This window comes from Haliaeetus leucocephalus, unplaced genomic scaffold, assembly GCF_000737465.1.
Source record: "Haliaeetus leucocephalus isolate CR32 unplaced genomic scaffold, Haliaeetus_leucocephalus-4.0 Scaffold194, whole genome shotgun sequence".
Classification (NCBI taxonomy): Eukaryota; Metazoa; Chordata; class Aves; order Accipitriformes; family Accipitridae; genus Haliaeetus; species Haliaeetus leucocephalus.
In genome coordinates this window covers 200,759-224,881 of record NW_010972630.1, presented here as the reverse complement: position 1 = coordinate 224,881, position 24,123 = coordinate 200,759, and the positions used below count along the sequence as shown (strand labels likewise).

General features: G+C 39.8%; 1 protein-coding gene across 1 annotated transcript in view; it reads right to left on the bottom strand.

Annotated features, from left to right (window-relative positions):
- SPEF2 (sperm flagellar 2) overlaps nucleotides 1–23,970 on the bottom strand; it is an 87,954-nt gene extending 63,984 nt beyond the window's left edge. The window contains 9 exon segments of the mRNA XM_010565640.1: nucleotides 1,597–1,784; nucleotides 2,973–3,161; nucleotides 8,477–8,693; nucleotides 9,579–9,658; nucleotides 10,710–10,850; nucleotides 12,426–12,596; nucleotides 14,295–14,547; nucleotides 23,019–23,121; nucleotides 23,913–23,970. Coding sequence (XP_010563942.1) covers nucleotides 1,597–1,784; nucleotides 2,973–3,161; nucleotides 8,477–8,693; nucleotides 9,579–9,658; nucleotides 10,710–10,850; nucleotides 12,426–12,596; nucleotides 14,295–14,547; nucleotides 23,019–23,121; nucleotides 23,913–23,970 — 1,400 coding nt within the window.
- Nucleotides 23,971–24,123: the final 153 nt, after the last annotated feature.

Below are 24,123 nucleotides of genomic sequence, written 5' to 3'. Positions count from 1 at the left end.
AATGCCTTCTATAATTATTACAGCTTTTTATAAGTGCTTGGTTATTTATATGACAGCCATAGGCACTTACAGGCTTCAGTATTTTCATAAATGTGTCATCACACAGTATTTGGCTGGCAGAGCTCTGTAGCAATAGTATTGCCATAGCTGTTTTTCCCTGCTCCAAAATATTCTTCCCTTTTGTGGGGTAAAGCCTCCTCTCACCAAAAATCTATAGAATTTTTTCCTGGAAGCTAAAATTACTTTAGAATTATGTGAGTAATTAAACTTTTTTTCTTTTAGAAAGGAAAAATATTCATATGAAACAACAAGACAAACTGCATATAGTAGCAAGCTAAATGCAAACAGGATGCTCACACGTCACATTAGAATTCTATGGCTGCTAAATAAACAATATAAATAACAGCTTAAATTTAACAAATGGTCAAAATGAAAGTTTCTACTATTTCTTAAGATTACATCAGTTTGGACTGACTTTTTTTTTTTGGAAATTATTGTAGATAGTTGAATGTTATAGCTTTAAAAAAACTCTGTATGTGCTGTTCAAAAATAATTTAATACCTACTGTATGTATCCTGCACAATGAAGTGCATGGAAGGACAGACAAACCATACCTATAGTCACAGTAAATGCAGATACAACCTTGATATGCATACTTTGGAAAGATATTTCAAATATCTGTACATATTGTGCACCACTCAGTACAAGCAAATGTGACACTGGCCTACACTGGAACCATGGGTGTGTCAGACAGGGAAATCATCAAATCATCACTAAACTGTGTCTAGGCTGACTATTTTATCATGTACTCACTGGGCCTAAATTTATATAATTTCCATAAAATATAATCATATGTATTTCATATGGTTACAGCTTTATTATTTTAACATACAATTACACTAAAAGGCAATGAAGATTTTGGCATACTTTCTAATGCTGTAAGCCTTACCCCATAGTCTAATCACTGAATACTAATGAAAGAACAACAGCAACAATACCCCACTCCATGGTTTTGGAAACACTCGTACAGCACAGGCACTTGGAGGTTACTGCCTTTTTAGGACCTTCTCAGAAACCCTGTGCAATTAGGGCATGTCAGAAAAGGGAATCACAGCATGTAGGACTTGGAAGATTTCGGACTGACCTACTCTTTGGACAGTCCAGACAGGTTGATATATATTAGGAAATTGATTCTGTTTATATTATACCGAGCAAGTGTTCAACTAGCAGCACAATCTAGAATGACATGAGCACCACTCAGTTTTTAACTTTTAAACTAAGGAATTTGTTCATAAAAAGGAAATCAGTAGTTCCACAAGCTATAGAACTAGTGGATCTTAGCCTCCTAAGGATTCAAGTTAGCTGAGTTTTCAAGAAATTATGCTAAGGCTTTAGCATTAGTTCATACTGTATTACACCTCAGTGAATCCTCACACAAAAGTAATGTCATCATTTTCCCACACAAACTAATTGGAGCTGTCCTGTAAGACGTCTTAGAATCTACATAAGATGTTATGGTGCTTAAACCAGTCTGAATAATGAAGCCTAACAGCTACCTAACAGCTGTTATTTTTGCCTAACGGCTACCATACTCACTTGTTTGTCAGTAGACGATATTCTCCTACTTTTGTTGACAAATCAATGATTTGGTTCATCACTTCCCAACATATAGAATAGTGCTTTTTATAACGTGCCTGAGCTCTTTCAATGGCAATTTTCTCACGACATTCTCTTTCTTTGATAATTTGTTCTTCATAATCAATTTTTTCTTGCTTTGCAAGAGCCTAGAATTTTTTTTTAAAGAGTAAATTTGAGATTGCAAAGAAAATGAAAGTGCAGAAGTGCACAGTCCTGGAAATGAAAATTAATGTGCTTATTTAAGTCAAGAAATTAAAAAAGCTAGATTCTCTTGAGACTTGGATAGCCAGCAAGCAGATTAACACATAGACAAATCTAAAATTTTTTATTCATTATATAAATTCCAGTTTGTTTGCTTTCTAACTGCTAAAATATAATGAAATAAATGAGAAATATATTACTTCTTTCATGACAAACAGATTAAGAACATCTTCAGTTCTTAGAGGGCAGGAAAACATGAAATGATGCTGTCTACTCTTCTTAACAAACAACTATGCAGATGCATTGGTAAAGGCTTAGTCCCACTGAAACCCACAATAGAATACTCATTTAGAATATATGACAAGTAATTTAACTTACAAGATTCTGATCTGAAGATAATTTGATATTATTGATACTGTTCAATCTTTGAGAAAGATTTCTGGTCATGGTAGAAAATTATCAGTAGTTCCTGTGATGGTGTGTTCCTTTTGGCCAACAGCGTACTTAAAGAGATGTTGTAATCAATAGCTGTAGCTGCCGATTACATAGGACTCCTGCTGTGTTGGAGGATTTGGAGCTGCTAATCGTTTTTGGCAGGAGCAAAATAAGATTTCTACCATACATTATGGCCTACTATGAGCGTAGCACTTGGCAGTTTGCCACAGGATTATGAGTCCTAAAAGGACTAAATTTATTAATCAACTCCAAGCTCCACGGTAGAGATTAGCACTCACAGGTGGAACTCCTCCAGCATTTGTCAAAAATTGATATTAACAGATTGCATCTAAAGGAAATGAAAAACATGATTCTTGAAACAAGATTTTATGTCATTGCCTTTGGTCATTTTGTCTCTGCAAGAGTGTGCCTTTTAAATTCATCACACAGAGATGTTTTCCTACAAAGTTAAAATTAGTTTGGAATAAAAGATCAAAATAAGACTTTCAGTTGCTCAGCTTTATCCCTTATTAACTTAGCTGTAACTTTGAACCTAGATAAAAGAATATATTCATCACTAAATCACCTTGTCCCTAGAAAACTCCTAAATTCTAACAGTTGACAATATGAATTCTATTTCATAACAGGAAGGTACTGCAACAGCCCTGCAGCAATTCAGGGAGCAAATAATCTTTTACCGCTTCTCTATCAAGAGCTTCCTGGAACTCTTTCAGTCTTCTTTCTTCATATTGTTTTTCCCTGAAAATTCTGTTTTGCCTTAACACCTCTTTTTCATGTCGAACATGCATGAGTTGAACAGCAATCCTCCGTTCCTGCTGAGATTGTCTCATTAGTCTATAAATAAGTTGCTCCTCCCGGTAAGCCTCCTGAAAGATAAAAAATAACAGTATTAAGCACAGCTTATAAACTATTTCATAGACAATTCATCAGTGTCTCATATGAGAAATATGAATGGAGTCATATAACAGCATCTACCTGCTCATTTGATACATAAATCTGGAACAACATACATATCTATTTATAAGTACTATTTTTGTAAACTATATAAGAATTGTAGAGCCATAGAAGTCAATTCTAAATATGTCTTAACTGAGATAGTCAGTAAAAATACATTTGTTGAGATTCACTCAAATTTAACTTTGATATTTCCTGCGTGCAAAGAAACTGCAGCATATTTCAAATAATTGCTTCTGTTTGTAAAGTTATACCCTTTCCTTAGATCCTTAACTTATCCCTGCTCTTTACCAGTCCCCTTTCTCAGCCATACTCTGCTGGATCCTTGATCAGTCTATTCTTCTACAGGTTTGAAGTTTTTCCTTCTTTCTTGGGATGTGGGTAATTATGTCTGCCACTCTCCTCCATTCGGGAGACTGGGAATGTGAAGAAGCATTCAGAACAGAGGAAAATACAAGACGTCTGGGTAACAGTTTCAGTGTTCTCACTGGGACATGAGCAGAATCCATGAATTCCATAGAATACTTATTCAGTACTATAAGAAAATCATTCTGAATCATTGCCTGAAGCATGGTTGGTGTGCACAAACACTTTGAAGGCTGCAGACTCTTACTTTTCAAAGTACTTGTCAAACCATAATAGTATCTTACTACTGCACTTCTCTAGTCTGTTCTTGGTATCTAAACTAATGCTTATCCTAACGTAAAGTTCTTTCACAGTCCAGACAGCTTGCCTTTCAAGTGCCATTACCAAATATCACTCCTACAGCAGAATTTTAGAGGAAATTTCTGATTCCCTGGACATTTGTTTCAGATGCAACAAAACTGTTATGAAATGTGTTCCAATTTAAGGACCTAAATTGGGAACTGATCTGAAGATTTCAGATTCATTTTCCTAAGAACAGAGGAACAAGTAAAGCCAGTTAGTAGTAGTATGAAAAGCCAACCAAAATAAAGTATCACTTCTATTTTCCTTTAAGCTGGTTTATTTTCCATCAGCTGTCTGTGACAGAGAGGGCAGAATACTTTACATAAATTCTCTAAAAATGAAAAATCAAACTTTGTTACTTATTATCATACTACTTATGAAAGAACTCTACAAAAAGGTCTAGATCTGTGCTACACAATGCAATCAGGACATCTGTAATAGATTTCTAACACAAAGCTGCGAAACATGGCTATTTTAATTGCAACATTAAGAATTAAATGCAAGAACTTTCCAATTAATTTAGATCTTTAATGTTGATGTTAGGGAGAAGCCAATATTTTTCAAATAAAACTGCTTCCATATTTTTAAGTTCCTTTCCCTTTACAATTGCTGGGAATAAAGTACATTCCAATTAAATACTGATGACTTGAAAAGATTAAGCTGATATAAAAATCCCTCAACATTTTGCTTATTTTAGCCAAAACGTGAACTTTGCACTCCCCTTTCCTAGCACTGAATCTCATGACGCTGCATGATAGTTCTAATGGCAAGACATGGTCATCTCAGGCTTTAATCCCAGAGTGCTCCACCTGCACAGGATATTGTCCTTTACAAAGCTTATCACAAAATGAGGATCTAATTTTAAATGTGTTTTGGTTTGTGGTCTATTTGTAGTGTACTGTTTGTACACTATTTTTCTATGCACAGAATTATCATCATGCATGCAACTGAAACGGAAAACAATGCAATTGTAACAACTTTATATACACTTTATATTTTCATATTCATGCAACATGTCATTTGATATAGTTCAGGTGATAAAATTTTCCAACAGCACTGCCTACTGAAGAGTTAATTTGTCCGTTTGTCTCTTACATTCATGAAGTCAAGACAATAAAAGGACACATGATGCCCTTTGCTGCCTCAGTTCTATTTGCTGTTTCTTTGGACTTAGTATTTCATTAAGATTTCAAAGAAGAGTAGACAATGCACAGACTTTGCTTCCTATTACAAGTAAATATCATTATTGTTTTCTTCAATTGCAACTGCTTATCTTCAGCCATGCATTAGTAAAGCAGTAAGTACTCCACCAGAGGAAAACGGATCTTTAAATCCTAATTCACAGGGAACTGAAGGAGCCACCCTAACAGACTAGTCATTTGTCATACTCAAACCATCAACTGTATGGTGCAAGTAGTTGGCCCAGTGAGAAATCAAAGCCCCTCATCTAGGTGAATGTGCTCTGTATAAAGGAAATGGGTGCTCCTTTAGAACACTTCAGAGCAGCCAAAAGAGACTTTTTATTTGTTAACTGAAGGCTAGAGAACTTCAACATTCTAAGTGATCAAATATTTTGACATGCTGAGTAGGCCTAAAAAGAGTCAGCAGGAAATTTTTGAGGAACAAGAATATATGAAAAGGCAATTAACTCATTGTTACACAATGGCTAAATTATGATTCAGAACACCAAACTCCTGAATTCAAAAAGGGTGCTTATTGGATAGGGGATTGAAACATTGGTAGCTGTTTTTCATACAAGCAGGAATGGACAAAGTGCTAACACCTAAGTTTGAAAAGTTTTGAAACTTCTGGACATACTAAGAGGCAAAATAAAAATGGTAGTACAATTTTTTGACCTAAGACTTCACACCAACTTCTTCACAGAAGAAGAAATCTGAAGAAATCATAAATATCGTAAATGGGACATCTTAGTAATCATTTGAAAAATTACTAGGAACGCATAATACACACTTTTTTTCAGTTTACCTACTTGAGACAACAGTGGCATCCAGTGGCCAAACATTAATGTGTTTATGTTTAATGTTGTTCATACATAATTACTATATCATGTTTTTCTATTTTTCTATTTCCTTGTTTAATTTACATACAAATGAAACAATTCTGTCCTGTTGTGTAGTCATAAAATTTATGACCAAAACTTATAGCTTAGCATACATAAATCTATTTGGCTGACAAGCAATAATCTAGTAACAATTCATTTCCCCTCCCATTTTTATCTTCTCAATTTATTGCTGACAGTAACTTCTTCCTGATAACTTTTTAAATTGAGAGATAAAATCTGAACAGAGCTTTTAAAAATAATGAGTACTTAGAACAAATACTTTGTTGAAATGGTAGAGATCAAAGATTCAATTAGGATGAAGCCATGTTACTGTCAAACACTTTCAACTCCTGCCTATGAAAATCTGACTGGCATCACCCTGTGCTCTGCATGGAGGAATGTCATGTAATTGTAAAGTATATTTTCTCCCAGGCTCCATCTTGTAGTGTGCCAAAACTCAAGAATTTGAACAAGATTCTTTTAGTAGAGGTTTACACGTACAGACATGAAACATACTAAAGCACTCTGAAGAGAGGAAATTCATTTGACTCTAAATGATCCCATGCCCTGTGTTCAAGTATATGCAGTATAGGTAAAAATCTGACCCTAATGTCTACAAGACATTCAGTCTGCAAATCCTTTCTGGTTTAATGTCTAATGGAGGGGGAAAGTAATTTTCAACTATTTTGTATATTTCTTAATTTTTTAAAGAAAATATCTCAGTTTGCTTCACACTTGTCTCAAGTCAAGCAACATCTAATTTCTGAAACCTCACAGAGTTCCAGCCAGACACCTCTTCCTCTGTTAATTTAGAATCAAATTACCACTAAATAGATTCTCTGATCTGGTCAGACTACTGTTCCAGTCAACCGCTCACTTGTCTGCCTTCTAATTCCTGCAGTCTGTGACTTCTATTGTTCCTATATCAATGCTGATTTTTCTTGCTGGTAAGTTAGGAACACTATTGTTACTTTTGCCTTGCTTTGGAGCCTCATTGGAGCTAGCCTGATTGGCAACACATTGGAACAATTCATCCATCTCAAACTGACAAGGCTTGTACTACAACCACAGGTGGACCAGCTGTCTGACCTCCTTGACAGCACTGGCTGGCTTGGCTGGCTTAGAGCTGCTGTATCCACCTAATGCCCCAGCGATTGCTACTGGCCACATGGCCATCAGCTGACAGCCATGGCTTTCAGAACCACTAGTCCAGGCTGCTGGGGTTGTGCTGGGGCTGCAACAGGTGATAGCAGGTGAAGAGCAAGTTTTGGGACTACAGTGATTTCAGACAACTGTGTTGCAAAACTTCTTCATGGCCTATGCATATCAACATGAACATGGTATAGAATTTCTTTGAAGAAGGGCTCAGAGACAGGATGAATGGATAGATGGATTCTTGGTCTAAGCCACTACAGGTGGTTTTCATAGAATATAGGGCTGGGATAGTTAATGACAAGTCATCTAATTTCTAGATGCCTACCCCAACAAATTTATTTTTTTCTTAACGACTTCAAAAACATCTCCAGATATTACATGCCAATGCTTAAATGTATTTATAATGTCTCACACTTCCTTTTCAGAAATGCCACACATCTGAAGTGCTATTATTATGCACAGCAGTGGAATCAGGCTCGGCTACACTGCGTTCAACACGTGATCTAAGCTAAGGACTCACAGTGCATACTAAGATAAAACTAACTAGAAATCACAGAAACCCAGGAAGTTACAAGGTTCTCTTTTGATACAATCATTATGAAAGAGAAGATCTGTAAAGTCAGTAATCTAAGAGCTGCTTTTTGAATGAGGAGTGTCTGAGGAAGAATCTGAAAAGCTTGTGCTTTACAGGACAGGATTCAAATGGAATACCCTGCAACATCCATTTTTAGACATCCTCCAGAGATACATCTTCTATTCCATAACAGATCGAAGATCAAAGCTCTGATCTGCAAAACAAGTGTTTTGCTTCTTCATATCACCCATCACAACCACTGCAGAATTCATCCAGTCTGGATCAAAAACTTTACATGACACATTTGTAAATACAGGTTTTCAACCAAGGAATACCATGTTTGTTGCTTTTTAATAAGTGTCTTCTTCAGAACCAGTATACAATTTGATAATTTGAAGTTCAACTTTGGGAGGGGTGGAGGAAATAGAAGGCAGGTTTTCAACTGATTTTTCATAATCTTAGCTCTGCTGCCTTCATTTGATCTTTATGATTTATAAGGGTTAAGTATGACATAAAGGTGGTGAGAGAAAACAGACAACCTTCCACATTTTTCAAGGAAAGACAATAGCTGGCATGAAAGTTATTTTCAGAGATAAGTGTATATAGCTCCCTTTATCCCCTGCAAATTTTATTCAACCCTCCAAAAATCCTGTTCTTTTATATTTGCAAGCAAATTTTTAGATTTCTAATTGTGCATGGGTTATATACTTCAGCATACATTTTCTCACCTCTTCAGCTTCATGTGCTATTAACTGTGCCATTAGCATTTTTCGTCGTCTCTTTTCTCGTTGTTCTCTAGCAAACATATCTTCCTCTAAACGTTTTTGAATTTTCCTTATATAGTCATCATCTGAATAAATACCTAACAGCTCAGTTGCTGTCTGTGCTGTAATTTCTTGAGCTGTTTCTTGCAACTTCTGTGTTTGCAACGATTCTTTTATATTGCTGATTGAAAAGATTAAAAAGAAAAAGATCACTGAGTTTATAGGAATTATGGTTCTTAGAGGTGTTTTTATACGGATCCCTGTACAGTTATGTGCAAGTCTGACAAATGCACAACAGCACTCTTTGTGGGCACTGTGGCTACTTATTCGTGCTCTTGTGCCCCACAATGACCACTAAGTCCAGAGGAGGGCTCCAGCACTGACTTGAGCCAACTGCCAATTAGTTGATTTGCTAATACGGAGCCAAATTCTGCAGAAACAGGAGATTAGGATGGCTCACAGAATATCAAAGAAAGATGGGTTACTCTTCAATATACCCATGCAGTCTTGCAGTTTTGCAGAGTTATTAATCACAGGTTGTTTACACGCAGAAGTATCGACAGCAGTATGTATGAGTGCCACCTCTTCTGAGTATGGTATACAAATTACTAAAGGTAACAGAATGACTATTAAAATTATTCACAAATAAATCAACATCCAGATAAGTCTAAGGAGAAAAGTTACTTCTATTACCTTTGAAATGTTTTACTGTTTATGTACATCCACAACCATTCTTGCCTCTCTGCAAGTCTAACTGACCTTACAGACTCAATGACTGAAATGAACAGAGAAGAAGAGATGCACTTTATGTTCTTTGTTGCTGCATATATGGCAAAAAGGAGAGACGGAACCTTGAGCCATCCCTACCACAACTAAAGCTAAGGTAAAAACACTAATGGTGCTGCAGCTGGAATATTTGCAGTGCTGGTGGGACAATCACTCAAAGGACAACCACAGCTCAAACTAAACAAGCCACTACATTTTCCTCAAGTAGCTGTCTACACAGATAGTAGGCACCTGACACAGGATCCTGTCTAATCTTAACAATCTAATATCCAAATATTACCTGCCAGTGACTTGGCTGTGTACTGCAGAGGCATTTCCTGCCAAAGACTTCTCAAATTTTTTAATATTCTTGTATGTGTCCTGAAGAAATAACACAAAATTTAATGTTTCTTTTCTCTTCACAAAGCATCATAAGGAAGGTTCAACAGAGTAAGTATTAGGGAATTATTTTATGTCATGTTAGTACAACAGACATGTTTACACTGAAAATATTTTAAGCATCAGCTAGATAAAGAAAAAAGGCAAGACTATTTCCTTCTTCTACCTTTCATTTCCTTCCCCCCTCCCCTTTTCCTAGCTATACCTATGTTCACCAGCCAGAAAATCCTAAGATTTTGCAGCTGTTCATTCTACAGGATAATTCTGATTTTATGTAGGACTCTAGCAGTTTATATAATTCCCACCATTCTGGGATTTGAAACAAGATATTCTGGGCTATGATCTGCTTTAGATTGAGTATCTTGAATTTATCCCTGATAGTTACTCAAGCAAATATGTTCCTACATTCTACATTTAAATGCATCTTTTGTGGTTGTGCAGTTGCAAAAACTGGTAATATTTGCACTCCTAATGAAAATACAATCCATGAACTGTTAGATTACAATCCAAGCACTCCTCAGCCTTAGTTAATACAGAACTTTTTTTTTATTACTGCATTGCCATCATCTCTTGATTTCGTCTAAGACTATTGTCTATTTCAGCTGTTACTAACATTTTTGATATAGCAGGCAGTTTTAGACTCTGTTACAGAAGAGTTAATATGTTATGGTGCAAAATTTCATCATGCACAAATGAGAAGGAAACATTAAAGCTTTTATTTCACATATTCTACTCAGTAGACTAGAAGCTAAAATACTGTCAACAATTAAATTAGTACCTACCTATGGTATTTATTCAGTAAGAACTTCCTCTTACATCAAAACAAATTTTTACTCAGTAACAAATGCAGAATCATAATCATATTAATATTTAGCCCCATTTTCACTGGTGGAGTCTACTATATCTTTTTAACTGTTGTATCTGCAGCTTTTGGATGGTGCAAGTAGAGTATTTGTAAGTGTAAATGCTCCCAGAAATCATATGTTTTGCAAGTTCATACAATTAATATTGAAAGAGTATAGATGATAATTACCTCTGCTTCTCTTTTCTTCTTTAAGAGTCTTTTGGCTTCAATAGCTTTTATGGTGTGGCTTGGTGGTGGCTTTGGAATTTGTATAATGGCTGCTTGAATCCTGGCCATTATTTCATTTTGTCTTCTTCTTCCTATGCGATGCTGAATATTCAACATCTTGTGTTTAAACAAAATACACCATAGGGCCCTAATACGCTACCTATATATCTATGAAGTAAATGTAATTAAGCTATAAGGAAAAAAATCTTCCAGGAAGAAAGTAGAAAAGCTTATCAAGACTCCAGGCTTGAGCAAATGACTTTTCTTTCTTTCTTTCTCTTTTTTTTAAAAGTGGATCACTAAAATGCCATGAAAGCAAAAAATTCTTTATCTTTTGTCCACAGTTAAACCTTAAGAATATTCTCAGCCACTGTACTCATAAATCACCATTTTTATATCAAGAAGTAGAAGTTGTAAAATGCCCTTTAAAGTATCGTTCTACTTTCTGAATAATCTGACAGTTACGTTCTCAACGTTTTGAGGATGACAATATATTTTTTAAGTACCATTATCAGAAAATGGTACATCTGTAGAAGCTCTGTCTGCATTATCAAATAGTGTGGTGCAATAGAAGCATACCTGTAAAAAAAACAGTTTGAGCTCAATGCCTTACAGGCAGTTAAGGGCTAGGATTAAATTCTAGCTCTGGTATGGTTCCTGTTTCAGGTCAGAATTCAGCACAGAAACTGAGAATACCAGCTTCCTGCTACAGTAACTGAGAATACCATTAGGTAATATTGCCACTGAACAATGAGTCTCAGGTGATCAAGAAGTAACAAACATTTCGATTACACTAGTTAAAAGTGCAATACAAATACATGCAGTTAAAGGTGGAATTGAGTGGAAAAGAAGTTTTTTTACAAAGTGTCAAAGATAGTTAAAAATAAATATGTAATATATCAAATAAGATAATAAATTTTCTTTTAAAATTTTATTTTGAATATTTTGCGTATTGCTTGTATTTTCTTTTCTAGATACATGAAGGGAATTTTTTTTCATTCTTATTCATGCAGTGGCAATAGAACAGCTAAATAACTACAGTAAGACTCCTCCCTTTAATTAGCCATACAAAATGCTCAATCTCAAATTAGTCAACTTCATTTTCATTGTGGTTCAACATCCCTTGGATAGCTGGCCAGTTCCTCTATATAAACTACAGGCTGTACTTTGGATGAGTGTACCCATATCTTAAGAAGTTAGTTTCTCTTTTCTACTTTATCAGAACAGCTACACAGAGCTACAAGATGTTCTGAGGCCATACCCACTATAGGTCCCCTTCCCTGTCTTTTTTCTGCTTTTTAACAATGCTTCATCTTTTCTTCACAAATGAAGAATGCCACAAACCTCTTTTATAAGGACACCTTGGACTCATGCAGTTGTGAAATGCACACTTTGTCTTCAAATCTATCAGTATTTGCCAAGCATGCCAATATGCAAATACTCTCAATTTAATATTAAGTGATTTTGAAATATTAATGTTTTTATGGGTCTTATAACACCATATTGGCTTTATATCTACATATTAATGACTCCCATGCATATTTCTTTTCTTCGTTTTTGTATAAACATTACTACGTAGCACAGAATTAACAAGCATTCACACTGGCTTTAACTAACTCATTAGGTACATGACCTTAAGAAAATACTTCTTCAGAAGTCTAAAAAGTATGTAGTCACCTTTTCAATGTCTTGGGCTCTTTGTTCCTCTTGGAGCTTCTGAACTTTCTGTTGTTCTGCAATATGTATACGAGCTATTTTATCTTCTACTGCCTTAGATTTTATTTCAAAATGGTCTGAAATCTGCTGTAGTTGTAAATCAGCCTGACGTGGCGTTAAAGTTTTCAAACGCTAAAATTAAACATCAAGCAATGAAGAGTCAGAAACAGTAAAAAACTTATTTAGATATGATAATTTTTGCAATAGTAATTTCAAACTGTGTTTTCCTCTGTTAATGTACACAGAACAACATCTAAATATGGTCAAATATTTTTTCAGAAAAACATGACTAGCTCCATGGAAAAGAACATGCAGATTTGAACTTGAACAATGCCAAACTTTGTTTAGTTTGGAGAAAAGGAGACTGAGGGGCAATCTCATCACTCTCTACAGCTTCCTGAGGAGGGGAAGTGGAGACGGAGGTGCTGAGCTCTTCTCCCTGGGATCCAGTGGCAGGATGCATGGGAATGGCTCAAAGCTGTGCTAGGGGAGGTTTAGACTGGACATGAGGAAGCATTTCTTTACCAAGAGGGTGGTCAAGCATTGGAAGAGGCTTCCTAGAGAGGTGGTCGATGCCCCAAGCCTGTCAGTGTTTAAGAGGCATCTGGACAATGCCCTTAACAACATGCTTTAACTTTTGATCAGCCCTGAAGTGGTCAGGCAGTTGGACTAGATGATCATTTTAGGTCCCTTCCAACTGGAACTATTGTATTCTATTCAAACTGAAATATAGAAAATTCAACTTAATGATAAGAAAAAAAGAATTACTGAAAGGGTGATAAACAATTTGCCCAGACAGATGTGAAGTCTCCATCTTTGGACATATTCAAAACCCAAATGAACAAGGTCCTGAGCAACCTGCTCTAGCTGACTTTGCTTAGAGCGGGGGGGTGGATTAAGTGACCTCCAGAGGCCCCTTCCAACCTCAACTATTCTACAATTCAAATGGCATTCTGAACCTATCTATTGACAGGAGCTTCTCTCAGTTGCTTTATCTTCTTTAAGCTATCCCTCTCCAGATGAAGGGATGTTTCGACTGTTTGGTACTATCCTTGTACTTCTTGTTAAACTTTCTGCCTGTAGACTATTTTTCAGGAAGTGTGCTAGAAAAAAAAGTGAAATTTCACCCAGCTGAATTTGATTCACGATATATAGCTTCTTAATGATTGCTCAGCCCAATAACAAAGTATGCTCTGCACATGCTGAACATTACTGTTGAAGACATGAAGAATGTCCTTAACAGAATCTACTGCACTGATACTGACTTCCTCTTAGATCCTCATTCCCCTTTGTTTTTTCCTCTTCGTATTACTCAGCATATGGTTATTGCAGACTGGAGTGTAGTATAAATATATAGAGAAGGAACAACAGAAGGAACCAAACCACTGTGGCACAAAGCTCAACACAATTATAAACAGGTTTCCTGGAGGTGAAATTAGTCTAAGTTGATACCTAGACTGCAACGCACTCTGCAGTCTGTACTGATCAAATAAGCAAAATGGCAGCTGCTCCACAACTATTAGCTTTTGTTGCTATGCATATTTTAAGTCTGGAGAAAGCTTAAAAACACAGTGGGTAACACAGAATGAGCCAAAACAAAGGAACAGAAAACACACATGATCAATATCCCCATAAGTCACAGATAAACTGTGTAATCCCACTGTCTATGTATAAGACATAGCAAAGGACTGCTTCTTTTCCATATAAGTATTGGGTTTTGAATAGGAGATTTAAAAAGAGGGGAGGGGAAGCATGTAACATGCTTGAGATGTACATGTAAATATGCTACCTTTTTTCCTATATATTTACACAAAATAGGCAGTTAGTTACCTCTCGATACAAAACACTTTCAATAGACTTAAGCTTTGCAGTTGCTGCAGGTCTCATTGCTTCCATGGCTACTCCAGTGAGCTTTGCCTTTCTCTTTTTTTCTAAAGCAATATACAATTCATATAAAAGCTTTGTTGCAGCCCCATGCTGTCCTGTCATGATGTCTTGGGCCACATTCTCATTAAACTGTACACCAAGGAGGTGAAGCGTGGGCTCCAGGCGAGAAAAATTGTTAAGTTTTGCACTTGCAACCCTATATGATTAAAAACAACAACAACAGAATCAGAACATAAACTTATTTTCAATTCCAACTTGTTGCAGTAAGCATGGTGGTGACATTTATCTCACACCAAGATAAGAGGGGGAAAAAAACCCCACAGAGGACTTCCTTAAAATAATGTGATATACACTTTGGCTTAGGTTTTTTACTGCAGTGCATGTAACTGCATTGGTCTACTAGGCATAACTTTTGGAAAAAATAGAGAACACATTGGGTTATATGAATCTTGATACATGCACACACAAAGTGCATCTGACAGCAAAAGTTTACCCCCAGTTCAGCTAATCGTATACCATCCACAAAAAGTACAGAGTTAGAATGAAGTTTCTGTATTAACTGTATCAATCTGCTTGAGCTCTAACCAGCCAAAATATAGGAAATTATTTTAAAAAATCCATATAATCTATTAACCCTCACAACACATAGCCATATTTCTTCTCCAACAAAAAGAAATGGACACATGGGTTGGAGCAGCGTTGAAAACAAAGGCTATGGTCTCAATGAGCTATACACATTCAAAACTGAAACAGTGGCTTGCAGATCAACATTTGCTCTTGATATGTAGATTCTCCTGCAGAAGCACTCAAGATCAATAGATATACAGGCCAAAAAGAAGTAACAATAAATTATCACTGTATGACAATTAACACATCAAATTTCATCCAACAGATCCATAACTTCAACCTGAGTCAGAACATCATGTTTTCTATACTGCTCTATCACTTCAGTTCACAATAGTTCCTTCACATGAACCAACATACTATTGAGGTGAGCCAAGCTACAGCATAATTCTACAAAAATGTCCAATTTTAACTTAAAACCTTCTGGTAACACAGTATTCACCTTATTCCTTGACGAAACAGTCCAGGAGTTCATTATTGTCACTATAATAGTCCGTGACTTATTTATTATACAATTATATACAACTGCAACTTACAACTCTTGAACACTTTTCTGCCATTGAGTCAAGGTTAAGGTGAGCCCTGTTGTCAGAAAACACCTCACATGCATTGAGAAGCTGTGGTGATATCACCTCTTATCTTTCTGTTCTGTAATCAGATCAGATGGAATTTCTCAACCTTGCCTCATGATACAAAAATGTTGTAAATCTTATTTCAAGGTCATTGTAAGAGTTCAGGGAAAACTACAATATTTTATTTTTCAAATATGGACAGCCAAACTGGAAAAAGTTTTCCAGTAGTATTCCTTTTAAAAAAAGTAGTATCACATTCCCAATTATTATTCCCTTGCTTATATGTCCAAGAACTGTGCAACATAAGCAGATAATATAGTTAAATAGACCTTGACTAGTTAGTTACAATGACCCCACATTCTTTTCTTTTAGTGCCTTCTATATTACAGTTGCCTATCATAAAAAAGGAATCTACATTTCTCCCACCACCACCCCAAAAGGTATGATCTTGCCTTGGGCTGTGCTAAAATATATTAAAGTGATGCCAGCTTACCAAATGATCCATGAACAATATCCTTTTCCTTAACAGCACACTCCAAATTTTAAAACTATTACTTTATAGATATTAAGTAGGATAAGGCAGGTACAGGTTCTTGCAGGCTTTCAGGACCTTACAATGACTACTATACATTAATAACTGATTTACTGTGCAGAAGAAAAAACTTGGAATTGAGACAACATTGCCTCAATTCTTGATAGGTGTCAAAGGATCAATGTCAGTAATTACTAGAGAAGAAAATAATGAAAAAAGGTGAAAAAAATCAAATTATCTTTACAAAGTCGTGGAGTACTGTGGTAAAGAACACCACATACAGTCCTCCTCCCTATCATATGCCAGATACTCTCATACCTTAATAACTCTCAGGCCCTTTCTCTGGGCCTGGTCGAATACATCCATGCCTTTCCTACACCGGGGAGTCCCAAACAGGACACAGCACTCCGGATGTGGTCTCACTAGTGCCATATCTTCTTAATGTGGTCCAGGATGCTGTTGGTCTTCTTTGCTGCAAGGGCACATTGCTGGCTCATGGTCAACTAGTTCTCCTCCAGGGCCTCCAGGCCCTTCTCTGCAAAGCTGCTTTCAAGACAGTTGGCCCCCCAGCTGGTACTGAAGGCATAGGGGTTTCCTCACCAGACGCAGGACTTTGCATTTCCCTTTGCTGAACTTGACGAGATTCCTGTCAGCCCTCTTCTCCATCCCATCAAGGTCTCTCTGAAGGGCAGCACAATCATCTGGTGTATCAACCACCCCTTCCAGTTTCGTATCATCTGCACACTTGCTGAGAGTGCACTCTGTCTCAATCATGCAGGTCATTAATGAAGATGTTAAACAGCACTAGTCTCGGAATCAGCACTTGGGCTACACCGCTAATCGCTGACTGTCAGCTGCACTTCACACTGCTGATCACAACCCCTTCAGCCTGGCAGTTCAGCCAGTTTTTAGTCCACCTCACTGCCCACTTACCTAGTCCATACCTCATCAGTTTGTCTATGAAGATGTTAAGGAAGACAGTGTCAAAAGTCAATTTAAACAGCATACGCTGACCTTCTCTCAACCACTGAGCCCACCACCTCATTGTAGAAGGTTGTCAGGTTAGTCAGGCATGATTTCCCCTTCATAAACCCACGCTGACAACCCCAGTCATCTTCTTGTCCTTAATATACTTGGGAATGGTTTCCATGCTTATTTGCTCCATCAGTTCGTAGGGACTAAAGGGAGGCTGGCTGGCTTGTACATCCCCAATTCCCCCTTCTTGCTTTCCTTGGAGAGAGGAGTGGCAGTTGCATTCTTCTAGTCCTAGGAATCTCCCCCAATCACCAGGACTTTTCAAAGATTATTGAGAGTGGCCTAGCAGTGACATTGGCCAGGTCCCTCAGCATGTGTGGGTATATGCCATCAGGTCCCATGGTCTTGTGTATTTCCAGTTTATTTAAGTGTTCCTTAAGCTGATCCCCCTCCACCAAGGGTAAATCTTTCTTATAGAATCAGAGAATGGTCTGGGTTGGAAGGGACCTTAAAGATCATCTAGTTCCAACGCCCTGCCATGGGCAGGGACACCTTCCACTAGACCAGGCTGCTCAAAGCCCATCCAGCCTGGCATTGAACACTTCCAGGGATGAGGCATCCACAAATTCACTGGGCAACCTGTTCCAGTGTCTCACCACCCTCACAGTAAAGAATTTCTTCCTTACATGTAATCTAAATCTACCTTTTTCTAATTTAAAGCCATTATCCGTTGTCCTGTCACTACACGCCCTTGGCAAAAGTCCCTCTCTGGCTTTCTTGTAGGCCCCCTTTAGGTGCTGCAAGGCTGCTCTAAGGTCTCCCTGGGGTCTTCTCTTCTCCAGGCTGAACAACCCCAACTCTCACAGCCTGTCCTCATAGGAGAGGTGTTCCAGTCCCCAATCATCTTCGTGCCACTCCTCTGGACTTGCTCCAACATGTCCATCTCCTTCTTATGGTGGGTGCCCCAGAGCTGAATGCAGTACTCCAGGTGGGGTCTCATGAGAGTGGAGCAGAGGGGCAGAATCACCTCCCTCGACCTGCTGGTCATGCTTCTTTTGACGCAGCCCAGGATTTCGCTGGCTTTCTGAGCTGCGAGCACACATTGTCGGGTCATGCTGAGCTTCTCATCAACCAACACCCCCAAGTCCTTCTCTGCAGGGCTGCTCTCAATTCACTCATCACCCAGACTGTATTTGTGCTTGGGACTGCCCCAACCCAGGTGCAGGACCTTGCACTTGGCCTTGTTGAACTTCATGAGGTTCACAACGGTCCACTTCTCAAGCCTGTCAAGGTCCCTCTAGATGGCAGCCCTTCCCTCCAGCATGTTGGCCGCACCACACAGCTTGATGTCATTGACAAACTTGCTGAGGGTGCACTCAATCCCCCCATCCATGTTGCCAACAAAGATGTTAAACAGCACCAGCCCCAACACCGACCCCTGAGGAACATCACTCGTCACTGATCTCCACTCGGACATCAAGCCATTGACCATGACAGCCAATTCCTTATCCACCGAGTGGTCCATCTGTCAAATCCATGTCTCTCCAATTTAGAGACAAGGATCCATGTAGGACAGTGTAAAATGCTTTGCACGAGCCCAGGCAGATGACGTCAGTTGCTCTTCCCTTATCCACCAACACTGTAATGCCATTGTAGAAGACCACCAAATTTGTCAGACAAAATTTGCCCTTAGTGAAGCCGTGTTGGCTGTCACCGATCACCTCCTAGTCTCAAGGGCTTGGGATTTCTGAGTGTGAGTTTTACCAGTAGAGTAGACCAAGACAGAGAAGGCATTAAGTACCTCAACATTTTGCATGGCAGATGGAGGAGTATTCGAGAATCTGATAGGGGAATTGATCAATAGAACTGTTTCCTGCCATCTGTGATGCATGGAAGTCAACTCTGCGTGGCCACTACAGAGGCAGGTCCTGGATCTGCTTTGTGCCAGGAGGAAGGCAGCATCACCAGGGATGAAGAGGGGTGGAAGAAGATTACAGCATGGAGTGGAAAGAGAAATCCCTCCTTAGCCTCTAAGATAACCTTACAGAATAGGTACAAGGCCCTGGGTACGGTGGATGAAGCGCATGATGAGACAGAGGAGGAACCTGCACAAGCAGTCTTCCCAAGGGCAGAGAGACCAACCCCTCACAACAAAACCTGCATTAAGACCAGCACCAAGAAGAAACAGCGGTGAGTTATGGCCATTGGTGATTCCCTCCCGTGCAGAACGGAAGCACCCATTTGCAGACCCGACCCTCCTTTCAGGGAAGTTTTCTTCTTCCCTGGGTCCTGAATTAGGGACGTCACCACAAGACTGAACAGCCTAGTACAACCTTCAGACTACTACCCATTCCTGCTCTTTCACGTGGGTACAAATGATGTCAGAACAAAAAGTCTGAAGTCAATCAAAAGATAGTTCAGAGGCCTAGGGAGAATGCTAAAAATTCAGGAGCACAAGTAGTGTTTTCCTCAATGTAAGCACTGATGGCTTTTTTCACTGGGTCCTGTGCCCCAGTCAGCAGTAGGCTCATGTGTTCTCTAGCCTTCCTTTTGCTGTGGAGATACCTGTAAAAGCCCTTGTGGTTGCCCTCCATGTCCCTCATCAGTTTTGATTCCTAATGGGCATCAACTTTCCTAAAGCCACCCCTGCATACTCAGACAGTATCTCTGTGATCCTCCTGGGTCACCTGCCTGCTTCCACGTCTTGTATTCTTCCTTTTTATGTTTGAGTTTTGTCAGTAGCACTTTATTCTTCCATTCATGCCTCCTGCTGCCTTTGTTCAGTTTTATTCACATTGAGATGGATTATTCTCGGAGGAGATGATCCAGGGGAAAAAAAAAATTATTTAAAAAAAACCCTGATCAATCAGCTGTCTTGGACCCCTCTTCTCTTCAGGACCCTTTTACATATGTTTCTTCCAAGCAAATCCCTAAACAAGCCAAACTCTTCTGTCCTGAAGTCTAGGGTTGTGACGTTGCTATTGTTCACTCCTCTCAAGATCATGAACTCCACCATCTCATGGTCACTGCAGTCTATGCTGTGCTCTACCTCCCTTGTTTTACATACTAGGTTTAGTAGAATGTCTCCCCTCCTTAACTCCTCAGTCACATTTCTCATGAAGTTATCATCAGTACATTCCACTAACCTCCTGGATTGGTGGTGCCTGGTGGTGTTTCTCTTCCAGCAGATACCAACTTGGTTAAAGTTTCCTATTTAGACTGATGTCTGTAAAAATGAGAATGCTTCCAGTTGTCTCAAGAAAACCTTATGTACTTCTTCCTGCTCAAGTGATCTGTGGCAAACAGTCACCACAGCATCACCCAGCTTGGTCTTTCCTCTAATCCTAACCCATAAGACCTTGACTGGTCATCACCCATCCCAAGGCAGAGCTCCGTGCATTTCCTCTGCTTTCTCACATAGAGGACAACTCCTCCTCCTCACCTTCCCAGCCTGTCCATCCTAAGGAGCCTATATCCAGCCATGGCAGCATGCCAGTTGTGTGAGCTATCCTGCTGCTTCCTTGTGATTCCAATGATACTGTAGTCCTGCAACTATACACAGGCCTCTAATTGCTCCTGTTTGTTCCCCATGCTGCATGCATTAGTACACAGGCACTTCAGAGAGGCAGCCAGTTGTGTTGATTTACCACAAAAAGTGTGAATGCTTCTCCCATAGTGCTGTCTTCTCAGCACTTCTTTAATTGCATGCATACATTTGGGGGGTGGGCAGCCTTCTGCACCGTTTTGCCCCTCTTATTCACGTCACCCTCCTCCTCTTGCTTGCCAGTCTAGGCCATCACTTCCTCACTTGTTTGAGAGTAATCATCTCCTTCCCCCCTCACTACTAGTTTAAACCTATCCTCACCAGGTTTGCCAGCCTGTTGGCAAAGATGCTTTTGCCCAACATGGTCAGGTGGATCCCATCTCTTCCTAGCAGTCCTGTATCTTCAAAGATGATCCCACAACTGCAAAAAACAAATCCCTGCTGTTGTCAGCAGGTGCACAACTACTTGTTGACCTGTTGAATCTATCCACTTCTCACCAAGCCCTTTCACCTCACCAGCAGAATTGAGGAAAAAAACACTTGGGCCCCCATGCCCTTGACTTTTGCCTCCAGAGCCACTCTTGATATGCTCCAGGTCTCTCTGGCAGTATCCTTGGTGCCCACATAGAAGAGCAGCAGGGGTAATAGTGCAAGGGCTGGCCAAGCCTCTGCAGTCCTGGACCCAATCCCCAGCAAGCAGCAAACCTCCCTGGCTAGCATGGGAGGTTAGCAAATGGGCACCTCCATCTCCTGCAGGAGAAAGTCTCCCACTGCTATCACTCACCTTTTCCTCCTGGTGCTCCTGTGTGGTTCAGACTTTGCCAGCTCAGATGCTTTGTCGCACAGAGCCACCAGCCTCTCATCTGCTACCAAGGCAATGAACCTGTTCTGCAGCTGTGGATCAGCAGCTGGAGCAGGAACCTTCCTTCTCTTGCCAGGCATCACAAGCTGCCAGTCATCTCCCTCTCCCAACCCAACAAGCACAGATTCTGCCTGCCTCTCCCTCAGCACAGCTGCGGGTTCAGGTTCCTGCATCTGCAGTGTCTCAGAGAAGATCCAGTCAATCTCCTTTTCGTCATCTGTGATGCTGAACAGTCTACTGACCTCCTTCTGCAGCAGCTTGACTTGGTGAAACAAACCCTCCACAAGAACACCTCTGCAGGCAAAGCCACTACCTCCCCCTACCCAAGGCTAAGTAAAGACTCTGGGCATTCCCTACAGGCCAAGACATGAAGAATTGCCTTTTTTCTCCAGAGAGCAATCCAGAGAGTTGAGGCCTCTGACATTCTGAGTAGTTGCCCCAGTAGGGATCATGCCCTGTCATGCATCACTGCCTTTGCTGAGCACACATACACTGTCTCAGCAGAGTTTCTAACCTCTTCTTGTACCTGCTGAAGTGCAGCTTTACCAATTGCACCACCCTAATCAGAAGTCAGCTGGAGACAAGGGCTCTTCCTTTTATCAGTAAGGGTTGACAGAAGTTGTCAGAAGCTGCTAGAGCTTGCTAGAAGTAAAAGCCTCCTGACGCTACCCTTTCCCAGCAGCAGCAGGCACTCTAAAGTTCCTCGAAGAGTTACCAGGAGTTCTCCAATGATCCCAGAAATTCCTGAGAGATCTAGATGTCCTACAAGCAGAGCCCAAAAACTGCTGTGCAAAACTGCCGTGTTTGTTGGCTGCCTTTGTTAGCTGTGTTTAAGCTGCTCTCCTATAAGTTGGCGAGGCTTGGATAGAAAAGGGTGTAAATAAATAAGAAGTCCAAAGAACATAAAGAAGAGGCTCAGAAGAAACAGGAAGAGGATGTACAGCCTGGCATGCTTGATATGCATGTGCACCAAGGTCTGCCAAAATGGAGCATAAGCCAAGGATCCCCATGAACTGCAACGTACCAAGGCTCACAGATCTGCACAAAATTTTTCAACTTCTTGTTTTTCTGTTCTTCTTCATTATGGATATTACACCAGTTTACTTGTAAACTTATAAATTCTTATATGATCTTTCACTAGGAGTTCACTCAGAGCCTCACAATGCATCTCCACCATTTTCATTTTAATGAAGATGTAATGGTCACCACCACACCACACCTCACCTCTGGATTCCTGGCTCTACACAGCTCCTGGGGACACTGTCAGTATCTCTAATCTTAGAGACATCCTTGAAGGGCTAGTTGAACTTCTGGTCTAACCTGCTACTATCGTAGTTACAATCAAAATGCATAATTTTCTTGAAGTAGTATGATCAATCTCTCTGGAAATACGAAGCTAATCCATGTGTCAAATACAAGTAGCTTTTGACTTACTAATAAACATATCAAATCTTGGTAAGTTCTAGATGTCTTTCCCACTCTGCATTAGCAAATCCAAACTGAAAAATAAATACTTTTTCTAATTTCTTTAAGAGACATGTTATCCATATATACTAACCTGCTCTGTGAAAATTGATTAAAGTCATCCTGAAGACCATATTTGTGTAGAAGTTCTCCTAGGAGGTAGCCAGTAGAAAATTCTTCTGCAAATGATCCTGGAACTAAGTTCAGGTTTGGGTTGTTTGTTTTTTAAAAAAATTAAGATAAGTAAAAGAATTAATATATTAATCTTAATGTTATTGTTTTTATAACAAAATTAAGTCCAAACTTTACTAAATAATCCAAAGGAATTTTAGGAGATTGATCTAGCAGTAACTAGTCTTCAAGTCACAAATAAATCTGCTTTCAGTGCAGTTATTTTGCAACATAAGTTTTAGGTAGCCATTTAATTCTCATTTTCAGTGTTAAAAAGTAAACGTTGTCATAATTGTCATTAAGATCACGGCAATACCTATAAATGATAACTACTAAATTTTCCATAAAAAATGCAAATAACAACAAAGCTAGATCTAATGTGCTTCTCTTCCACAGGAAGTTGCTCTCTCCTTGCAGAACAAATGCTTCTCCAAAGCCAGCACAACACCTGACATTCAAAACAAAGGACTGCTTTGTAAACATATTAAAAATTTTCATCCTCTGGGAGTCCTTATTAGCAGATGAAGCTTGATCTCTTCGTATCTCCTGAGAGCACTTGCGCCTTGAGGAAAACTAACTTCGCCTCGAAAATCACTGTCTTGCACATGAGGATTAAAAACGTACCTGAGGAGGTATCCAGGCGCGAGCAAGCGGGAGGGTTCGTCGGTAGGTCAGCGGGAGTTGGCCCCGGGGGACCCCTTGGATCCCCCGGCGGCACCACGGCCTGACCCGGCGGCAGCCCCCCGCGCTGACGGGCAAGCCTGCTGCCCCCCCGAGCCCCCGCCCCTTCACAACGCAGCGGGCCCCCCCCACTCACCCACGCTCCGGGAGAGCTTCACCTCCTCGTTCAGCCACTCGCACAAGATCTCCGACATGACGGGCGACGACGACGGCGGCAGCGGCGGAGGCGGCCCTCACGACCGCCCGGCACCGCGTCCCGTTGCCACGACGACCGGGCCCGGCGCATGCGCGATGGAGGAGGGGAAGGCGCCCCCGCCCGCTGCTGCGGCCGATCCTCGCGAGCGCGC